The 21,509-nt window shown below is 50.2% G+C and overlaps 2 protein-coding genes across 2 annotated transcripts; both read right to left on the bottom strand.

The window, feature by feature from the left end:
- Nucleotides 1–224: 224 nt before the first annotated feature.
- cog4 (component of oligomeric golgi complex 4) lies at nt 225–17,078 on the bottom strand. The gene is made up of 20 exons (XM_030376344.1): nt 16,955–17,078; nt 15,846–15,998; nt 15,041–15,123; nt 14,521–14,635; nt 11,777–11,951; nt 10,981–11,174; nt 10,379–10,484; nt 9,926–10,083; nt 9,220–9,281; nt 8,845–8,969; nt 7,949–8,067; nt 6,886–7,052; nt 6,315–6,480; nt 4,614–4,676; nt 4,412–4,525; nt 3,540–3,632; nt 3,227–3,310; nt 2,917–3,018; nt 1,142–1,270; nt 225–1,031 (listed from the first exon to the last, which is right to left on the bottom strand). The coding sequence occupies exons 1-20, from the start codon at nt 16,958–16,960 to the stop codon at nt 897–899; spliced, it is 2,349 nt and encodes a 782-aa protein (XP_030232204.1). The 5' UTR covers nt 16,961–17,078; the 3' UTR covers nt 225–896.
- Nucleotides 16,499–21,371, bottom strand: gfod2 (glucose-fructose oxidoreductase domain containing 2). The gene is made up of 3 exons (XM_030376347.1): nt 20,670–21,371; nt 19,365–19,696; nt 16,499–18,799 (listed from the first exon to the last, which is right to left on the bottom strand). The coding sequence occupies exons 2-3, from the start codon at nt 19,615–19,617 to the stop codon at nt 17,898–17,900; spliced, it is 1,155 nt and encodes a 384-aa protein (XP_030232207.1). The 5' UTR covers nt 19,618–19,696; nt 20,670–21,371; the 3' UTR covers nt 16,499–17,897.
- Between the last annotated feature and the right edge of the window lie 138 nt (nt 21,372–21,509).

Genomic DNA, 21,509 nt, shown 5'->3' on the forward strand with positions numbered 1-21,509 from the left:
AGTGTACTATCACTCTGTCTCCTCAGCAGACCCGTTTACAGATTAAGGTTAGCTGTGGAGATGAGGCGACGTTATTAGAGTGGCCCTCTTTTAATGGTTCATTACCTTGTGCATAATGCGCTGTACTCAGTGACTCCGATGTGGCCGCAATACAAAGGCTTTGTGGCGGCCTCCGCGCTGATAGGACAGCACTTTGCAGAATGTAGCACAGCAGAGATCAACAGCATTGTACAGCCTCTCAATTTATTAGGTTAAAAGTGTCCCATCAGCGCAGACAAGAAGCTATTCATGTGTTGAACGTTGGATCAGTCGTCTGACCCGCTTCTGTCCTCTAATGGAGTGTGTTCATTACGCGCTGCCTGACACATCTAGCGCAGTCTTACTTACAGATATAAAAAAACTCAACTCCCAGATCGACGATATCATGAAATTAAACATTTGCCAGATTCTTTTACATTTCATATTCCCCTGAAACGCACCGATGCCCCCCGGGCCGGAGCCCAGATCCACTCCGACTCAGCGGTGCTCACAGGAAGGCTGAGGTGTTTAACGCCAGGGAAAATGTTCTCCTTCCTCAAGACTAATCACAGTCCCACCCCCCACCCTGATAACATATGTACACAAGAACTGGTCTGGAAGGACACAAGTAAAGAATGGATCTACGAGTTCAGTCCCAGCAGAGCCTCAGCAGCCCGCTGCCGCACGATGGACGGCGACCCGATCCATGATCCTGGTCCCGGTCCCAGACTGCGTCCCGGTCCTTGTCTCGGGCTGCGTCCTGGTCCCAGACCACGACTTGGTCTCGGGCCTCGTCCGGGTTCCAGACCGGTCTTGGTCCCGGTCCAAGACCGCATCCTGGTCTTGGTCTCACACACAGGTCCCCCCCATCCCCCCCCCTACAGGCGGAGCCGCTTTATGTCTTCGCTGCGGAAGTCGATGCGGAGTGCAAGGACCTGCCGCACCTCGGCGGGGGTCAGGCGCCAGGTCAGGGGCCCCGAGTTGGGCCCCCAGTAGTCCAGGATCTCCGTGACCTGCAACACACCACAGAGTCACCCCCCTCCCCCCCAACCCTAACCCTGACCCTTAGTGGGGTGGGGTGTGGGGGGGTGGGGGCAGGTGAAGAGGGGGTTGGGGGCGTTACCCTCTCCAGGTTGAGGACGGTGGCCATCTGTGTGAGGCGGGCGAACTTGTCGCGGATGGTCCAGGTGGTGACGGTGGTCAGGTACGCCACCAGCGAGCGCAGCTCCTTGTCAAACTGCAGCCCCCCGAGCTGCGGTAGCGGGAACAGAACCGGGTCAGCGGGGTGCGGTCGGCCGCGGGGCGGTGTCGCGCTTCTCAGCTTCAGTCGGCCGTGATGGACCCATCCAACATGGCCGCCACAGACGCTACACAATTAAAATCTATTTCTGCTGCACCACAAGGAACCAGCGTCACGGGAGAGAGGAAGTGGTTAGATACCAGGGGGGGGGGAAGGGGGGGCGTGCTCACTGAGGGAGAACCGGAGGAATCCTACCCACGCAGTACCTCCGTCACCTCCGTCACCTCGGATACCTCTGTTCCAACCGGCCAGCCGTTAGCATGGGTCACGTGTGTGTGTGTGTGTGTGTGTGTGTGTGTGTGTGTGTGTGTGTGTGTGTGTGTGTGTGGGGGGGGGGGGGGGGGGGGGGGGGGGGGTGGGTGTGTAGGGGGTGTTCTCCTGGGGGGGCCTGCCCTACAGCTGTGGGCTGCGTCACTATCAGCCTCGTCTGAACAAATCTAAACACTCAGTGACTAGATCACAAATAGCATCAGGGGGAGGGAGGGAGGCTGAGGGAGGGAGGGAGGGAGGGAGGGAGGCTGAGGGAGGCTGGGGGAGGCTGAGGGAGGCTGAGGGAGGCTGGGGGAGGCTGAGGGGAGGCTATGGGAGGCTGTGGGAGGCTGAGGGAGGGAGGGAGGGAGGGAGGCTGAGGGAGGCTATGGGAGGCTGAGGGAGGCTGAGGGAGGCTGGGGGAGGGAGGGAGGCTGAGGGAGGGAGGCTGGGGAAGGGAGGGAGGTTGAGGGAGGCTGGGGGAGGGAGGGAGGCTGGGGGAGGGAGGGAGGCTGAGGGAGGCTGAGGGGAGGGAGGGAGGCTGGGGGAGGCTTGGGGAGACTGAGGAGAGGGAGGGAGGGGGAGGGAGCGAGGCTGGGGGAGGCTGAGGGAGGCTGAGTGAGGCTGAGGGAGGGAGGGAGGCTGAGGGAGGCTGGGGGAGGGAGGGAGGCTGATAGAGGCTTGGGGGTCTGAGGACGCTGAGGAGGGGGGGGGGGGGGGGGCTGGGGAGGCCGTTCTTCCCGTCTGCAGATCTTCCATCTGGGCGGTGACTGGTTTCTGCCGCTGCTCTACTTAAAATATAGATAGATGCCATTGTGCGGAAACCTTTTTCTGTTGCCCTTTCTGGAGTCATAAATAAATCATGGTTCAGGGCGGGTCTGTTCACCACATCTGTGTCAGTGATGTAACGCCTGGCAGGGGCAGCACAGCGCCCCCCTGTGGCCCAGTGCGCGTGCGCTCACTCCTCACAGCCTCTCACTCCAACACCCTCTCACTCCCCTCTCCCTCCACTCCCCTCTCCCTCCCCTCACCCTCTCACTCCCCTCTCCCTCTCACTCCCCTCTCCCTCCCCTCACCCTCTCACTCCCCTCACCCTCTCATTCCCCTCACCCTCCAACACCCTCTCACTCCCCTCTCCCTCTCACTCCCAACTCCCTCCCCTCACCCTCTCACTCCCCTCACCCTCTAACTCCCCTCACCCTCTAACTCCCAACACCCCCTCACACTCCCCAGACCCTCTCACCCTATCACTCTCCTCTCTCTCACTCTACACCCACACCCTGCCTCTCAACCCCCACACCCTCTCATCCCCTTCACCCTCTCACTCCCCACACCCCTCACCCTCTCACCCGGCTGAAGGTGCACTTCAGGACCGTCTTCTCCATCTCCATGGCGACCAGGCTGGTCATGAGGCTGGTGAGGGTGTCATAGGAGGCCGGGGTGAGGCCGGTCTGGGGACGGGGAGAGAGTGGACAGGTCAGAGGGTGGACACTGCATCCTGATTGTTCAATGTTCCAAACGCAGAATCTATCAATCTTATGAGCAATAGAATATTTTCAGTCCAATCCTGCATCTTTAGTAAGCAGCCATGAATTAAGGCAGATAATGTACAGCCCGGATGCACACGGCCTTTCGTAACGCTCAGATGTTCTGCTGTACCTTGAACTCTGCCATCACCTGCTCCAGACTCACGATGAGCTGCTGGACCCACGGGTCGTTGGCCTCGTACTCATTAAACTCCTCCTGGGGACGCACGCACACGCACACACACACACACACACACACACACACACACACACACACACACACTATTTGTTAGTTCCACGTTTTTAGACTTTCCCACAGACTCAGACCCTGGTTGGTCAGGAGAACACAGAGAGACCAGGGCAGTCAGCTCATGGAGCCTGTCTGAGGTGATGCTCAGCAGGGATTTTGTCCTGCAGCCAAAGCACCAGCATGGCGGCCATCTTGCCTCCTCGATGTTATGAGAGATGGAGAGGAAAGCGTTGATCCAGGGCTTCACTTGGGGCTTTATGGCCGTGCTGTTCAGCTCTGTGAGGCCCTCCTGGGAACAGACAGTAGATCAACATCAACAAAACAAACTCAGTCCTGTGCTCTTAATATTAATAGGGACGATTAATATGAATTAATTAACTATTATTATCAATAGTTCTTCTAAGATCTCCATGTACTCTCTACCGAACCTTTGGTTAAACAGCCGTTGATAAGGCTGTTCATAAAACGTCAGAAGCTAAAGTGAGGTGAGCTATGACAATAGTGTTCCTTTCACCCGCAACGCCTCATCAGAGCACATGACCACCTGCTCAGCCTACTGCCCTCTGGTAGGAGGTACAGGAGCCTGAAGTGCAGAACCAACAGACTGAACAAAAGCTTCTTTCCTTGGGCAATCAGGACACTTAACACTCATAAAACTTGAAACACAGATTCCTCACTTTCTATATAGTGCAATATGCTTACGGCCTTTATGTTTATTTATTCTGACATCACCTTTCCTTGTCTTGTACCAAATGTTTTTCTTATTTCTGTCTTATTTTTGTTTTTTACAATTTTTAACTTAAACTGCTTGTTTATTTATTTATTTGTTTATTTATTTTGTATGTGTAATGCACCTTCAGTTGGCACTCCCAATTTCGTTGTATAGGTGACTGTACAATGACAATAAAGTCTTATCTTATCTTATCTTATGAACACGACATGAGCACATGAACATGAAGAGATGAACATGACATGAACACATGAACAGGAACATGAGGACATGAACATGAACACATGAACTATGTGTCAGATGGAGGCGGGGCTTGTGATTCGTGGGCGGGCTCAGACCTGCAGGAGGTCCTTGAACTTGCTGGATGTGTTGACAAGATCCGACAGGCAGCTGTCAATCTTGGCGTGGTCGCCCGAGGCGGGTCCTTGCATGAACAACTTGGAGCAGTCGTTCTGCGGAGGAAATGAGAAAACAAATGTTCAGAGTCTGAGGGGAGGCCGTCTGTGTGGCACGCTGAGCAGATATTCCCGCTCTCCCTACCTCCAGGTTCCTCTTCAGCGTGGTGATGTTCTCGCTGCAAACCTCCGAGTTGTTCAGCGTCACCTGGGGGGCAGCAGAGAGCCGTCAGAGAGTAGGTCAGCGCGCCGTAACGCGGCGATCCTCCCGAGGGAATCTGACATTCACTTAACACCGAGTAGGTAGACACCGTCCGTAGGGAGAGGAAGAGCTGGAGAAGGTACAGCGAGCGACTAAGAGGAGACAGCTGGCGACAGACTTTAGGGATGAAGGTCAGCAGTATTGATGCGCAGATAAATAACTAATAAATGTCAAAAGTCACGTGGCATAAAGGATGAGAAATGTCACGCTGGAGTACATGACAGCAGTACACCATCATCATGAACCATAACCTGTTAACTGCTCTGGATCAAGACCATGTTCAACGACTATAATAGATAGTGAATAGTATTATAAATAATCCTATTTTCTCTTCACAACTGATGGTAATTCATTGAAGGGTTCGAACACGATAGAAATGTCAGTTCTACCACATCGTTCATCATGATGACTTATTACTGATGCAGTGTTTCCCACACATTGACGAGACCATGGCGCCCCGCCATAGTCTAATTTCGGCCGCCATAGTCTCTGCGTGCACATGAAGTTGTTTTTTTTTTTTTTTTTTGCTCAGACTAAGTTCGTGTCGCTCTCATTGGGATTGCATGAGAGCACGAAGTTCGGCTGTCTGCCTGCGACTGTGCCGAATAGCCTTCTGCAGCCGAATCCAAGTTGGCAATCCTTGAACTTTATTTAAATGAGAGTCTGGCGAATCGTGATGAAAGCCAATCAGTTTAGCGTGCGTGTGCTTACGTTGCAGAGGGTCTTGAGTTGTCTAAAAAATAGAGAGAGCGCGACATTCGGAATTTTGCATTAACGTATGAGCACTACCTTAACAGCATCCATGATCAGTAAGTTAACTAACTGTAAACATACGATGCTCACAGAGGGGATGCATTTTTAGATGCATACTGTTTGAGAACATAGAACTCCGTTTGACCTAGTGCACACGCAAACATAAAAACTGAGTTTTGGAGTTTTTATAAATTATCGTTTCCCATGATAAAAACTCAGTTTTCGTGTAGCCTAAATGAAAGGGCAAAACGTATGAAAACATGTGTTTTCCCATTGTGTAAACAGGGGGTTTATACAAATGTATAGCCTATGAAACGATTGAGAAGGTGACATTTAGGCCACGCCATTGTGTTTAAATAGGCGTACACTGAAAAAAGAAGATTGGCCATCTGTTGTGTAGAATGTATATCTGCAGAAATATACGCCAAGAACGGCTAAAGATAATTCCATCATTTATTATTTCATCTGAATGCAACGTGAGCTGCAACAATAGTGCACCACAACTCAACAAATACAAAGTCCATAATCAATACCAAGGAATTAGTTCTTTGTTAGTGTTAGTTTACTATTAGTAGGCAAACCACCGTGCATGTCCGGTTGAATGCCCCCCCCCCCCCCCCCATAGTCTCCAAAATTTCTGTGGGAAACACTGACTGATGGGAAATCTGTTTGGATCCGAACCGCATAATAACCAATCATACGGCCGGAACACTTGCGTCCGTGCCTGTGCGCTTGTGTGTCTCTCTGTGTCTGTGTGTGTGGTTGTGCGTGTGGCTGTGCGCGTGTGTGCGTGTGTGCGTGTGTGTGTGTGTGTACTGTACACCCTCCTACCAGGAAGGCCGCCTTGGCGTTCTCGGTGCTCTCGATGCCGAGCGCGTTGAACTTGCCCTGCTGCAGGCTGCTCTGCATCAGGCTCACAGCGCTGCTCACGCCGCGCTGGAAGTCCTGCAGCGTGGTGGCGGGGTAGCCCTGCCTCAGCTTATTATACAGCACCTCCCTGGGACACCCACACAGAGAGAGAGACACACACACACACACACAAACAAACAAACAGGCACAAACACACAGAGAGACACACACAGAGAGAGACACACAGAGGCCCACACACACACACACACACACACACACACACACACAAGCAGAAACACACAGAGGCACACACACACACACACAGACAAACAGAGACACACACACACACACACACACACACACACACACACACACACACACACACACACACACACACACACACACACAGGGTCACACAGCAACAGAGACACACACACACACACACACACAGGCACAGAGGCAGAAACAGACGCACACACACACACAGAAGGGTATGTGTGAGTCTGGATCAATAGAGCGTATGGTGGAACAGCGTGAATGCTTCCAGCGGTACCTGAAGTCGGACTCCAGCGCCGAGGTGGAGTGGTTGATCATGGCGCACAGGCAGTCGATGTTGGAGCTGGACAGCGCGCGGCTGATGCACTTCTTCACGATGTAGAAGCAGTCGTCCGCCATGCTGGACGTCAGCTGGCCCTTCTCGTACGAGTCCATGGCAACGGCCTGAAGACAGGGGTCATCGTTAGGAACCAGAAGACATCGTTAGGAAGAAGGAGTCATCGTTAGGAACCATGAGGGGTCATCGTTAAGGACAGGAGGGGTCATCGTTAGGGACCGGGAGGGGGCATCATAAGGGACTAGGGGGGGTTATCGTTAGGGACCAGGAGGGGTCAACGTTAGGGACTAGGAGTAGGAGGGCTCATCGTTAGGAACCAGGAGTCATCGTTTGGAACCAGGAGTCATCGTTAGGAGCCAGGAGGTTTTAGGATCATGCCTCCTTTCCATTGTCCAGTTGTGGCCATTTTCCTCCCAATTAACATGAATTCATGAAACTTTGAATGTGAAGACGTCTTCTCCCATTCCTGCCTTCTCAGCAGCCTCCCAGCTCCTCCTGACCATTAGCACTCGGCTAATGGAGACCAGCAGTGGTCAGCTAACCTGTACTCGTCTTTGATTAATTTCAGTTGATCTGAAGAGCTTCATACATCCTTAACTCTATTCTTAAAATGGCTACTTCACAGATACCTCATACGTTAGCATAATACATTTAAAATCAATACAATGATTATTAATTATATGGTGGCTACAACATTAGTAACCTTAATCTCCACGCTACATCTTTATGAGAACGTTCTCCAGCTCAGCAGGTGGGGAGCAGCGACCTGGAGATGATCTGCTGCCCCCAAATGTCCGTCAGCATCACTCACCTTCCAGTGTTAAATCAACACGCCACTGTAGGGGACCCCTCTAGCACCGGTGTCCCTTCCCCCCCCCTCAGTGTCCTGCCCCCCCCTCCCTCAGTGTTCCGCCAAACCCTCTCAGTATCCCGCCCCTCCCTCAGAGTCCTGCCCCCACCCCCTCAGAGTCCCGCCCCTCCCCATAGAGTCCCGCCCCCTCACCTTGTTCACCGACTCCCTCATGTAGTACTCCTCCATGGGGATGTAGTAGCCAATCAGCTCCTGCATGGTGGTGCTCAGCAGGCAGTGCTTTAGCAGCTTCTCCACGTTCTGCTGGTGCTCTGAGAGGAACCACACAAGAGGACCTTAAAGATCTACTGGTGCTCTGTGGAGAACAGGAGGACCTTAAAGATCTACTGGTGCTCTGTGGAGAACAGGAGGACCTTAAAGATCTACTGGTGCTCTGTGGAGAACAGGAGGACCTTAAAGATCTACTGGTGCTCTGTGGAGAACAGGAGGGCCTTAAAGATCTACTGGTGCTCTGTGGAGAACAGGAGGGCCTTAAAGATCTACTGGTGCTCTGTGGAGAACAGGAGGACCTTAAAGATCTACTGGTGCTCTGTGGAGAACAGGAGGGCCTTAAAGATCTACTGGTGCTCTGTGGAGAACAGGAGGGCCTTAAAGATCTACTGGTGCTCTGTGGAGAACAGGAGGACCTTAAAGATCTACTGAGGCTCTGCGGAGAACCGCAAGGAGGTCTTTGGTGAATGGGAGGGGTTTAATATGAGTGGGAGAGCTCTTTGGTGAGTTGGCGGGGTCGTTGGTGAATGGGAGGGGTCGTTGGTGAATGGGAGGGGTCGTTGGTGAATGGGAGGGGTCTTTGGTGTGTGGGAGGGATCTTTGGTGTCTGGGAGGGGTTTAGGATTATTAGGAGGGGTTCAGGATGAGTGGGAGGGGATTATGGCAAGTGGGAGGGTTTTAGTGTGAGCGAGTGTGGATAGTAACATTCTTGTAACTATAGACTTGCTATGATATGACTACAGAAATGTCGAGGTTATGTTAGAGAGTCTCCGGTCTTTTGACCCTGTGACCCTGTGACCCCTGTGCTTGAGACCCACCCTGTGTGGTGCTCTGGGCGTCGCCGACCTCCAGGTCCGCCATCAGACGGCGCCGCAGGAAGCGCAGGTAGAGCTCCGAGCGGGCGTTCATCAGGGTCACCTCCATCAGCACCGGGTCCAGCTCCCTGCACACACACACACACACACACACACACACACACACACACACACACACACACACACACACACGCACACACGCACACACGCACACACGCACACACGCACACACGCACGCACGCACGCACGCACGCACGCACGCACGCACGCACGCACACAAGTGAGGAAGCCTATTGGCTGATGGGCTATAGCCGGGCGGGCAGCCAGGAGGCCTTGGGGTGAGCGTGGAGTGAGGTGGAGTGAGGCGGAGTGAGGTACCTGGGCTCGATCCTCTCCGTCGGCAGCGGACTCTTCATCATGCTGTTCTGGACGACCTGGAACTACGAGAACACAACAAGGTCAGAGCACTCAGTGGAGACTGGAACACATCACCATAATCTAGCCCTAACCCTTATCCACACCCTCACCCCTCCTACCTCAGTCCCTCCCTGCTCCCTGCTGATGAGGGCGGCACAGACCTGAAGACCTCAGGAGTGGCCCATCAGATCAGTGTCGAGAGAATCGTCTTTATTCAAAGGACACCTGCTCAAAGACTCTGCCTCGGTCTGTGGGGAGCAGGACTCACCTAGGTCTGAAAGCCTCTCTCTAGGTGTGACTCACCTTGCTGTGGTCTCTACCTAGTCTCTACCTAGGACTACTGTGGTAGTCTATAGCTAGGTCTACTGTGGTAGTCTCTACCTAGGTCTATTGTGGTGGTCTCTACCTAGGTCTATTGTGGTGGTCTCTACCTAGGTCTATTGTGGTAGTCTCTACCTAGGTCTATTGTGGTAGGCTCTACCTAGGTCTATTGTGGTAGTCTCTACCTAGGTCTACTGTGGTAGTCTCTACCTAGGACTACTGTGGTAGTCTCTACCTAGGTCTATTGTGGTAGTCTCTACCTAGGACTACTGTGGTAGTCTCTACCTAGGTCTATTGTGGTAGTCTCTACCTAGGTCTATTGTGGTAGTCTCTAGGTGTGACTCACCTTGTTGTGGTAGTCCCTCTGCTGGATGAACTTGTCGACGATCTTCTGGGCCTGCCGGTCGCACTCCTGCTGCAGGTGGATGATGAGCGTGTAGAGGTGGCCCGGCCCGTAGTACGTCTCCACGATGGGCTGGTGGGTCTCCACCACACGGGCGATGCCTGGCAGACAGGAACCATCGTATGAGGACGGATGACTGTGTGGGCTCTTGAACTGACTTAATTTGACACATTTACACATTTAGCTTGCTAGATTATACTATCTAGCGTACTTCATAACATGATATATATTGCTCATCAAGTAACATTAACATGCTCCTTAACTAAAGTCAATATGAGTAGCATGCATGTTCTCTATTCAGAGGGGACTAGTGGAGAGAGAGCGGTCTGAGCATGTGCAGACGGACCCTCAATACGAGGTTGAACTATAACCAGCCGGTCCTGCTGGTGATCTAACCTTCTAGCAGCAGAGTCAGAGTGTCAGCAAAGACCAACGGGGCCCTCTTCTCATGGACGTCTGCCCCCGTCGCCAGCAGCAGGTTCTCCTCTGCTTTGGAGGCCAGCTGTCCACAGGTTCAAGATGCAGGATGTCAGCGTGGGGACCAGAGGCAGAGCATGAGGCAGAGAACCAATGCTACAGTCATCATCTGGCAGAGGCCTCGTTTCACAGGGACCTTGGTTAATGCACTAAACTCTCCTCCAGAGTATTTCTCAATCACTAACAAATGAACTGAATGGTTCTATGGGTCGGGAATGAGGGCCAGGAACCCACCGGTAGCACCGGCCCCAACCCAGCTCAGGGGAAAGGCTTCAAAACACAAAATACAACAGAGAGGCTTAACTGTTAACTACTGGAATAGTATTTGATGCTTCATTAAATGTTACTTTTATGTTCAACATTTGACTTTGACTTCTAAGATACCTTCTTGACGTTTGTCTACCAAAACGTCTTTGACTTCCAGCTCTGGAGGTAAGAGGCTGCTGGAGATGAAGCCTGGGTTGGTGGGTGGAGGGGCTGACCTGGCTGCAGAGGGTCTAGTGTGTGTGTGGGGGGCTGACCTGGCTGCAGAGGTACTGGCCGAAGCGGGCCAGGCCCTGCTGATGGAGGCCCAGCAGGGGGAAGATCTTGAAGAAGCGCTCCACCTGCACAAGGTCCACGGCCACTACGGCCGCGTCCAGACGCTCGGCCACGATCACCTTCAGCTTCTGCTCCGCCTCCTGCAGCAGCACCAGGCTGGCGTCCACCGAGCTGCCTGGGGGGAGGAGGGGTCAGCAACATCGTCACGGGACGGGAGCTATGGAGCTCTATAGGGTCCCAATGTCAAGTCTGCCTCAAAGTAAGACTCTCTTTGTTATTGGGCTTGTCAAAGTGGAATACAATCTTTAAAAAAGGCTATTTAGGATGCAAGTGGATGTCAATGTCAGTGGCATCACAATACTTTCCAATGTTGTCTTTATTCACAAGGATAATGTTTCCAGAGCTGGTGACCTACACCCCATCACAGAGTCATTCCGGTGTGGAGGAACAACACTAGGGATAAGACTTGTTCTCCCACCTCCTCCTGACTCCCACCTGGCTGGGAGCAGGGGTCTCTGAGAGCTACAGTGAGCCTCATCACCACAGCGGCCATAATTCTGGAGTTCGCTCCGACCTCAACAACCTCAAATGGTTATGGAAGACGCAGCCGGCCAGCCGAATAAGATGATATATGTTATTAATCCCAGTAGCAATATCAGGGAACGCAAACCACATTGGAAAGGATCAGGGGCATTGACTTATTATGACCTAAAACTAAAGAGATTCACACCCTTTAAGGGTAAATGTAACAGGATACTGGTCTGAACTAGGACTCACCCTCCTCCCCCTGGCGGCTGAGCTCGATCACCGATTGGTCCAGGGACAGGTAGCGGTGGATGTGTGCGGCCGCCTGCTCGTAGTCCTCGTTGTGCAGTGAGGTCTGAACACCGTCCATGCAGAACTTCAGGTCCAGGATGTCATCGGCGCGCTGGATCACCTTATAGAGACGCGTCTGCACGGGGACGCAGCATGTTGGTAACCTTATAGAGGACCAGCTTATAGGGGACCACCTTATAGAGGACCACCTTATAGAGGTCACCTTATAGAGGACCACCTTATAGAGGGTCACCTTATAAAGGACCACCTTATAGAGGGTCAGCTTATCGAGGACCACCTTATAGAGGGTCACCTTATAGAGGACCACCTTATAGAGGACCACCTTATAGAAGACCACCTTATAGGGGACCACCTTATAGAGGCCCACCTTATAGAGGACCACCTTATAGAGGACCACCTTATAGAGGCCCACCTTATAGAGGGTCACCTTATAGAGGACCACCTTATAGAGGATCACCTTATAGAGGACCACCTTATAGAGGGTCAGTCACCTTATAGAGGACCACCTTATAGAGGACCACCTTATAGAGGGTCACCTTATAGAGGCCCACCTTATAGAGGGTCACCTTATAGAGGACCACCTTATAGAGGGTCACCTTATAGAGAGTCACCTTATAGAGGACCAACTTATAGAGGACCACCTTATAGAGGGTCACCTTATAGAGGGTCACCTTATAGAGGACCACCTTATAGGAGGGTCACCTTATAGAGTACCACCTTATAGAGGGTCACCTTATAGAGGCCCACCTTATAGAGGCCCACCTTATAGAGGCCCACCTTATAGAGGGTCACCTTATAGAGGACCACCTTATAGAGGGTCACCTTATAGAGGACCACCTTATAGAGGATCACCTTATAGAGGACCACCTTATAGAGGGTCAGTCACCTTATAGAGGACCACCTTATAGAGGGTCACCTTATAGAGGACCACCTTATAGGAGGGTCACCTTATAGAGGACCACCTTATAGAGGGTCATCTTATAGAGGCCCACCTTATAGAGGATCACCTTATAGAGGGTCAGCTTATAGAGGAACACCTTATAGAGGGTCACCTTATAGAGGGTCACCTTATAGAGGACCAACTTATAGAGGACCACCTTATAGAGGACCACCTTATAGAGGACCACCTTATAGAGGACCACCTTATAGAGGGTCAGCCACCTTATAGAGGACCACCTTATAGAGGACCACCTTATTACGGTGACACAGCCTGCATGTTGGTTTACACTCTAGGGCTGGGAACCAGTACCAGTACCAGTATCAGTACCCTGGTGGTTTATGGGAATGCGTGGGCATGTAGACTGTGGAACGCCGTCCCTGACCACCTGAGGGCCCCACAAACTACAGCTGTTTTTGCTCAACTTAAAAACGTATATTTTTAAAAAAGCATTTTGCTAAATTGTCGTTTATAGGTTCTCCTTTTAACCATTTATTGATTATTCTTAATAACCGTTATATTGCATTTATTCTCATCGATTTTTTTTTACTTCTCTGTAGCACTTTCAGATTCCTGAAATATAAGCTGCAATGCAAATATAATGTATTATTACTATTATTATTATGGGTGTGCAGTGTTGGGGAGTAACGGAATAAATGTACCGGCGCTATGTATTCAGAACACAAATTATAGCTAACTGTATTCCGTTACAGTTACAATTTAAATAGTTGGTATTTAGAATACAGTTACATTGTTGAAATCAATGGATTACATGACGATACTTCTGTTTCAACAGTTTATTCGTGCTTTCACACCAACAGCATTTAGTGCACACTAAACGAGTTTGGTCCCCTTGGTTCGGTACGTTTGCGTGGGTGTAAATGCAACCACCTCACTTCGATGTGAACCAAATCAGCCGACCGAGACCTCCCTGAACAGCTGGTCTCGGTTCGCTTCCAAACGAACCCTGGTACGGTTGGCTTGTGATGTGAAAGCGAACGCACCTCGGTCCGATCCAGTTCTACAAAGCATGCCTCTTTGGACGTAACAGGCACCCGCTCAGCCGCGCGCATTATGGGAAATATTGTTTGAGTAACGGTAACTCCAATACTAGCAGCAAATTGTCGGATCGTCTGGGAATTTGGACAGACACATAAAAACGTATGCTGGAAAACACACAAATGCAGATGATTGACAAATGCTCTCTCTCTCTCTCTCTCTCTCTCTCTCTCTCTCTCTCTCTCTCTCTCTCTCTCTCTCTCTCTCTCTCTCTCTCTCTCTCTCTCTCTCTCTCTCTCTCTCTCTCTCTCTCTCTCTCTCTCTCTCTCTCTCTCTCTCTGCGATTTTATAGGCAACACCTATGCACTAAGCTCAGTGAAAAAAATGTTAGATGGAATGGCCAATATCTTTCGCATGAACATACCCTTATAGGCTTTATTCAACTACAGCAAATTAAATTAAATAGTGACTTGGGCCTAACACATTCAGCCAGATTGAACAGAAGAACACAACAGAATAGGCCTGTTTAGTAAGCAGGATTTGATGCCGCATTCCTACACTTATAAAATGCAATTCAAAAGTAATCCAAGTATTCAGAATACAATACTCAGATTGAGTGATGAAACGGAATACGTTACATATTACATTTTGGGTATGTATTCTGTATTCTGTAACTGGATACATTTTAAAAGTAACCTTCCCAACACTGTGTGTGTGTGTGTGTGTGCGTCAGTGTGTGCGGGGCTACCTTGGCCAGGTCCAGCTGGCGGACCTTGCGGCTGACGTTCTCGGCCAGGCTGCAGGTGAAGGTGATCATCCCCGATAGCTGGCTGGCATCGCCCTCGATCAGCTGCAGGTTCGGCCTGGGGGGGATCAAAGCCTTAATAGTTCATCACACTATAACAGTTTATATTATTACAATACGATACATGTCACTACGGTAAGTTATTGTGAACATGTACAGGATTTAGCAGGCGAAAGAAAACAACTTTTAACGTTCCTCCCCTGAAAGCTAAATGTAGGCGTGTTGGACAGTTTTATTTTTTTACCAGTACGTCCTGGGTAGTTCACTTGTTTGATTGCAGCACTCCAAACATGCGCGAGCACAGTGTGATGTTTCAAATAACTAATTGGACGAGGGGAAGTCGTCATAAAGAACAGAGTCGTTTTAGAGTGACTCCACAGCGACTTCTGTTCCTCCAGGATCTTAAGGAGCAGCAGCAGCTAGAGGGGAACCAGATCATGGCTGGACGGGACGTCTTGCTCACCCCATTCTCTGCAGCGTCAGCATCTTGCTGTTGATGGTTCCCTGCTGACCGACCAGCTTGTCCAGCTCCACCTCAACAGCTTTCTGCGAGGGAACACATTTATTTTGAGTATTATTACCACAAATATGAATCTTTGAAAAGATGAATGTAGTCAGTCTAGAATGACCGTTCAATGTATGATCAACATTTGTACAACACATGCCTCATCCTGTGTACAAAGGATAACTATGTTTAGGACCAAACCTAAACACAATAAAGGGTTCGTTCTGTGTGTGGTTGTGTTCGGAGTGCGTCCTGCTTCACTAGTCACACACTAGTCTCACACACTAGTCAACAGTCACACACTAGTCCCACACTTGTCACAGACTAAATCAGTAGTCACACACTAGTCATAGACTAGTCACACACTAGTCAATAACTAGTCAACAGACACACACTAGTCACTCACTAGTCACACACTAGACATTAGTGTGTGACTAGTGTGTGACACTAGTCACTGGTCACATACTAGTCACTTGTCACAAACGAGTCATACACTAGTGACAGACTAGTCAGACTTCAGACTGGTCACACCCACTTCCGCGTCGTCAACAGACCTGTCGTGTTGGTGTTGACCAGTTGACGTTTATGCAGGTGTCGTACAACCAGACATTACCCCCATGTCCACAGTGCAGATACGATGTTTATGTTTCATACCTTTCATTTCACTCCCAGTGGAGTCGATCATAAACAGGCAGATAAACCCATACGAGCGGACCTGTCTACAGCCAGAAGAACCTTCACCAGGCTCCTGCTCAGCACTCACCTCCTCGGTGCACAGCTGCTGGTAGACACGCTCCAGGTCCTCCAGCTCCGTCAGGGAGGTGATGGTCTCCATGCTGACAGAAGATTCGCTCAAAGAGTCGATCTTCCGGACCGAGAGGAGACCGCTGGTGTCTGCCATCTTCGTCAACACACGCTTTACGGCAGGAGAGGAGACCAGCTCGGTTTACGACACATTATCGACACGACAGCAACGTAGCGTCATAGATGGATTATAAAAGGAAGAGTCGTGTATGACGTTACCATTCGTAAAGGATGTATATAAGATAATAATGGTAAGATTCGTGCATAACATTACCATTCATAAAGGATGTTTTAATTAGAGTCTCATGCATTACATTACCAAACATAAAAGAGGTATTGTTATTCAATGCGCAGAACAGTTTGAACGCTGGAGAGCAGATGGGCTACTATGGAGAAGTGTTTATAGAGTATTTATAGAGAACAGTTAGGAGTAGAAGAGAGTCATTCTACATACTATGAATGCTCATTCTTCTGTCCCACGTACTAGAAATGTGCTCCATAATTCACACCATGATGTGTGTGAACAGCTCATCCTAATCACATCCTACGACCAAGTTATTAAGATAATATAAGGTCCAAAAGTCCTCAAATCTAGGAATTAAAAATACTTAATTAATGACACCTTAATACAACTGGATTTATTTGTGGTCGAACATTTAATGGAAAAATTGTGTTTCCTTGTCAAGGCTCAATGCTCCTGGTGTAAATGCAATACAAGTTATGTTCACAAAGCAAATTAAACAAGGCTGACATGAAACAGAAGTTAAATATTACAGCTTAACAGAAATTCACAGGCTGGAAAATATACAGTGCGAGAATTTTAATCCACACCGAAACATACAAAATAAATACAACAGTTAGGAACATGACTGCAGCGACTGGCTGGTAGACACAATACACTGCTTAAGAACGTGGCATTGATTCAGTGCAATAAAAGAATGTTTAGTAGTTGTAAAAGCCTGAAGGTATAAGTAATATGTGTCCTTAAGACACGATGTAAACATCTTTTTTAAGCACTATTAAGACAGCGTGAGGTAAGCATGTGACATCAAACGATAGTCTCCTCACCTGCATTGGATTACTCAACACATCGCTATACTGCAACCCCACCCGCTCTCTTCGCCTGGAGAACCCATATTGCAAACATCTTAAATAAAGTGAAACACAGCCCTTTTCGTGTGTTCGAGGTCCAAAGCCGTTCACTTCCTGTTCCTGGAGCCTTACCCGGGGTGGGTAGGATGACACTATCTAGTATCGGTCAAACATCAATCCAGTGGTTCACCTCCACCGAATCAAAAGTACAACGCATCAAAGAAGAGGCTGCGCTCTACACGGGGAAACGGATGATTCCAGAAAGATCAGAGAATCTAAAAAATGAAAAAATATATTAATTCAATCGGTTTCTTTTTCTACATGTAAACACGGTTACATACATCCTTGAAACATTAACACGCGTGTTCTGCCGGATGCTCGTCGGGATTTGAAAACAAAAGCAAATATGGGATTTCTTTAGTTAATTTTCTAAATTGACAAACTGACATCAAATGAAAAAAAAAAACTCTGATGAAAGATTATTTTGGAAACACTTTCAAACTTGTAATCCTATTAAAAAAATGTAGACCAAAACATTTAAATAAAAAAACAGTTCCATTACCCTCATTTTGTGTCTCTGTACATACATTTCTGTCAATGAAGTTAGGAAAATAGTTTGCAGTGTTTAGCATATTACAAAAAAAACAAGAAAATAACACTCCCCTGGAATTCTAGCGCTCATAATTGTGTAAAGAAAATAATAATTTAAAAGAAAGGTTTGACATATTCAAAGGTTAGACCGTCCAATATTTGAATTCTTGACAATATTCCAGTCAGAAGAAAACCGACATTATTTTAAAACCAGTTAAGAAGAGGCGACCGAACATGACGGTGTTCTCCGTTGAGCTCAGCGGCCGTTAGTTCTTGTTCCTCTGCAGGCCCTCACGCAGGTTGTGGTTAGGGTCCGGTTCGGCGGTTCTTAGTTCTTGTTTCTCTGCAGGCCCTCACACAGGTTGTGGTTGGGGTCGGGCTCCTGGGTCATGACCTCCACACACTCCCACTCCCCGCTGCGGCTGGACCTCTTCACCGCCTCCACCACCGTCTGCACATACAGCCCGTCCTCGAAGGAGGGCGCCGCCGCCACCGGCTCGCGGGCCCAGGACCGCCGCTCTCCATGGGCCTGGAACGAGTGTCTGAGCGCCGTCACCATGGAGCCCAGCCCGCGGAGGTGGGGCAGCAGGGGGTCTGCCGGCCCCGCCCGCCCGCCGTCGCCCAGCAGCAGCTCCTCGCCGCCGCCCCCGTGGCGTTCTCCGTACAGCTGCGTGCCACGGGCCACCAGCCGCCCCGCCGACCCCACCACCATCACCTCCTGGGTGAACGCCCCGGGCATGTTGAAGTTCAGCGTGACCGTGCAGCACACGCCGCCGGACCCTGCCCCCGGCCCCGCCTCCCCCATCAACATCTGGAAGAAGCAGAAGTCGTCGCTGGTCACGCGGCGGATCCCGCAGATGGAGGCGCTCTGCGTCAGGAAGGTGCGCAGCAGGCCGTGCACGCGCTGTGCCCGGGAGCCCAGCAGGTGGCTGAGCAGGTCGATGACGGTGGAGCCCACCGTGTGAAGCCCGCCGCCGCCCATCAGCTCCTCACAGGTCCAGCCGTAGGCCCGGTCCAGCAGGCTTGGCCCGCACACCCGCACGTCGCACACCTGCACCTCGCCGACATAGCCCTCCAGCAGCCGCCGCCGCATCGCCACGAACGCAGGCAGGAAGCGCAGGGTGTTACCCACGATGCTCAGCAGCTGGGGGTAGTAGCGGGCCGCCGTCACCATCTTGAAGGAATCCACAGCAGTCGCAGCTTTCTCACAGACAACGTTCTTCCCGATGCCTGGGACAGGGAGCAGTGATCCGTTAGACTTCTGTTTCAATACGCCTACATAATTCCTACATTATTCAGTCCCACAATACATTTTACATTTTTCAAGTGTGCATGCAAGTCATATTCCTGCCATAATTCGCCATAATTCGCCACAATATTGTCCGGTGATTCTGTTGGGATGTGACAAACCCAGGAAGCTGAAACAGGAAGCTGAGGTAAACGGTCAGGAATTCCTGAGATAAGCGAGCTGCTACCACACCCTCTTGAATTCCTATCTCAGTGCGTTGTGCATGAGCTCACAGGCTAACAGAGGATCGGGGCTGCATTGAGGACGGCCGTACAGAGAAACATACAGAACATGACCTCCTATGATCATATGGGACGTAGAGTCATCATCATAGGTGTTCCAGAGCATTCGGGAGATCATCTAGGTGTCAAATTTGTAATATCGAGGTTGGTGTGTGTCCTGCTGCTCCAGTCAGAAGAAAACCGACATTATTTTAAAACCAGTTAAGAAGAGGCGACAGAACATGACGGTGTCCTGTCTGTCTGTCTGACTGTCTGTCTGTCTCACCCAGCGCATTGACGGCGATCTGCCGCGTCATGGGCGGGGGGATGTAGATGCAGACCAGATGTACGTCGGGGTGCAGCAGCACGTCGTCTGAGCGGCTGGTGCTGAAGGGGATGCCCAGCTCCCGGGCCAGGCCCCCCGCCTCCTCCTCGCTCTGCCCCCACAGCGCGTGCACCTGGAAGCCCTCGGCCTGCAGCAGTGGCACTAGCATCCGGGCCGTGCTGCCCGTCCCGAACACGCCCACCCCGGGCAACATGGCACCTCACAGCCCTCCGGTCCGATGCATCCTCACACACGCCGCCCAAACCAAACCGACCGTCTCCACGAGAGATCACCTGTGAGGATCAGACATCGGACATGAGACTCTAATCGATATATATCATTACTGTTGACTGGCTGTTAAACGGAGTGCATCACACCGCGCTTTTCTAACCAGTGGCCACTCACTGTGCTTTACAATATTGCCTAACATTCACCAATTCATGCACACATTAACACACCAACGGCGGAGTCAACAACGCAAGGCGACAGCCAGACCGTCCGGAGCAGTCAGGGTGAGGTGCCTTGCTCAAGGGCACCTCAGACCTGATGCCTGTGTGCTCTCCGCATGTTAAAGCGGTTGCTGAGCAACAATGCAAACGTGATGTAAATGTAATTTATCAGGTCTCAGGTCAGCTGAGAGGCGTTCTATAGCAGGGAGCTGTGGAACATACTGTCAGACACTGGTCAACATATTTGATGTGCACACAAGGTGTCTGTCTGGGTATCAAATACACCTGGGGAGAGAGAGAGAGAGAGAGAGAGAGAGAGAGAGAGAGAGAGAGAGAGAGAGAGAGAGAGAGAGAGAGAGAGAGCACCTGCTCCTGTCAGAACACAAGAAAGATTAATTCACCTGTCCCCTATATTTTAATCTATTTAGCTTTCCTTTAAATAGCTGGTCGCGCATACTCCAACACCACAGCATCAAGCTGTCCAGCGTCATAAGGAGCTAACGGATTAGCAGCTACACCACCAGTGTGTGAGCGCGTCACGTCAGAACGTGATCTCAGCCGACGCTCGGTACTTCTGGGGTCTCGCGGTGAACCGTTAGTAGAACCGTCCAGAACGCGCTGCTCTGGGCTCGCGAGGCGGCTCCACCGAACACCCTGAGCTCCCGCTTAGGGCGGAACTAGCAGCACTAAACGACTCTTTAATCATTGCTTCCGTATTAAGTGAACTGTAACTGACGAAACAGACAAACAAGAAACACACGACCGCATCAAAACACAACATTAAATTGAATGGTGTTAAATCATATCGTTAAAATACCTGTTCCCAAGACGACAGCAGTGGCGGTCGTGATACTCGGCTCATCCGGATCCGGGCGCTGCCCAGTTGCTAGCAGGTTGCTAGGCAGTAACGTCTGTGGGCAGTAGCCTATCAGACGTCTACGATGAGAAAAACAACTCAACATGTTGCTGGCAGGTTGCTAGGCAGTACCCTATGACACGTTTAGGATGATTAAAACAACGTATTGTGTTGCGAAGCAACAGCCTATCACTCGGATACGATGATAAAAACAACGTAACGTGCCAGATGAGGAATCAAGTCCATCTTGTTTAGTTGTTTAAGTGTTCTCCAAGTAAACGCCACATAAAGGTCAGAACCGTGCCCAACAACGTCAAAGACAATAGATTTGGAATAATTAATAGCTGATATAGTTTTACACTTCAGTTCTTCACACTATACACTCAAAAGTAAATGAGTAGTCTTAATGTAAAATCATTATCTCAATGTATCTCAACACAGCGCCAAATCGTTACAGCATATCAAACATTGAATAATATAAAACATGCCACATGTCGTGTCACTTTCCACACGCTAGAGGACGCTGTGGCGCAATATATCATACGAAAGAAGAAGAAATCCTTTATAGCAAACAAAACCAAACTTTTGACCACTTCTAATCATCAATCGTGGTATCTAGGTACACGAATGGCCATCAACAGTCGATTGTATTCGTGCATTGTAGTCTCTTGAAACTGGTTTGAGTCTGAGAATACCATATAATAGCATTTTTTAATGTGGCTGGTATATGGGTTCGGTTTGTCCGTTAAAGACTACAACTCCCGCCAGCAGGGGCAGTGGCGCTATCGTGTTCCAGCTCAA

The sequence above is a fragment of the Gadus morhua genome, chromosome 14 (genome assembly GCF_902167405.1).
Source record: "Gadus morhua chromosome 14, gadMor3.0, whole genome shotgun sequence".
NCBI lineage: Eukaryota > Metazoa > Chordata > Actinopteri > Gadiformes > Gadidae > Gadus > Gadus morhua.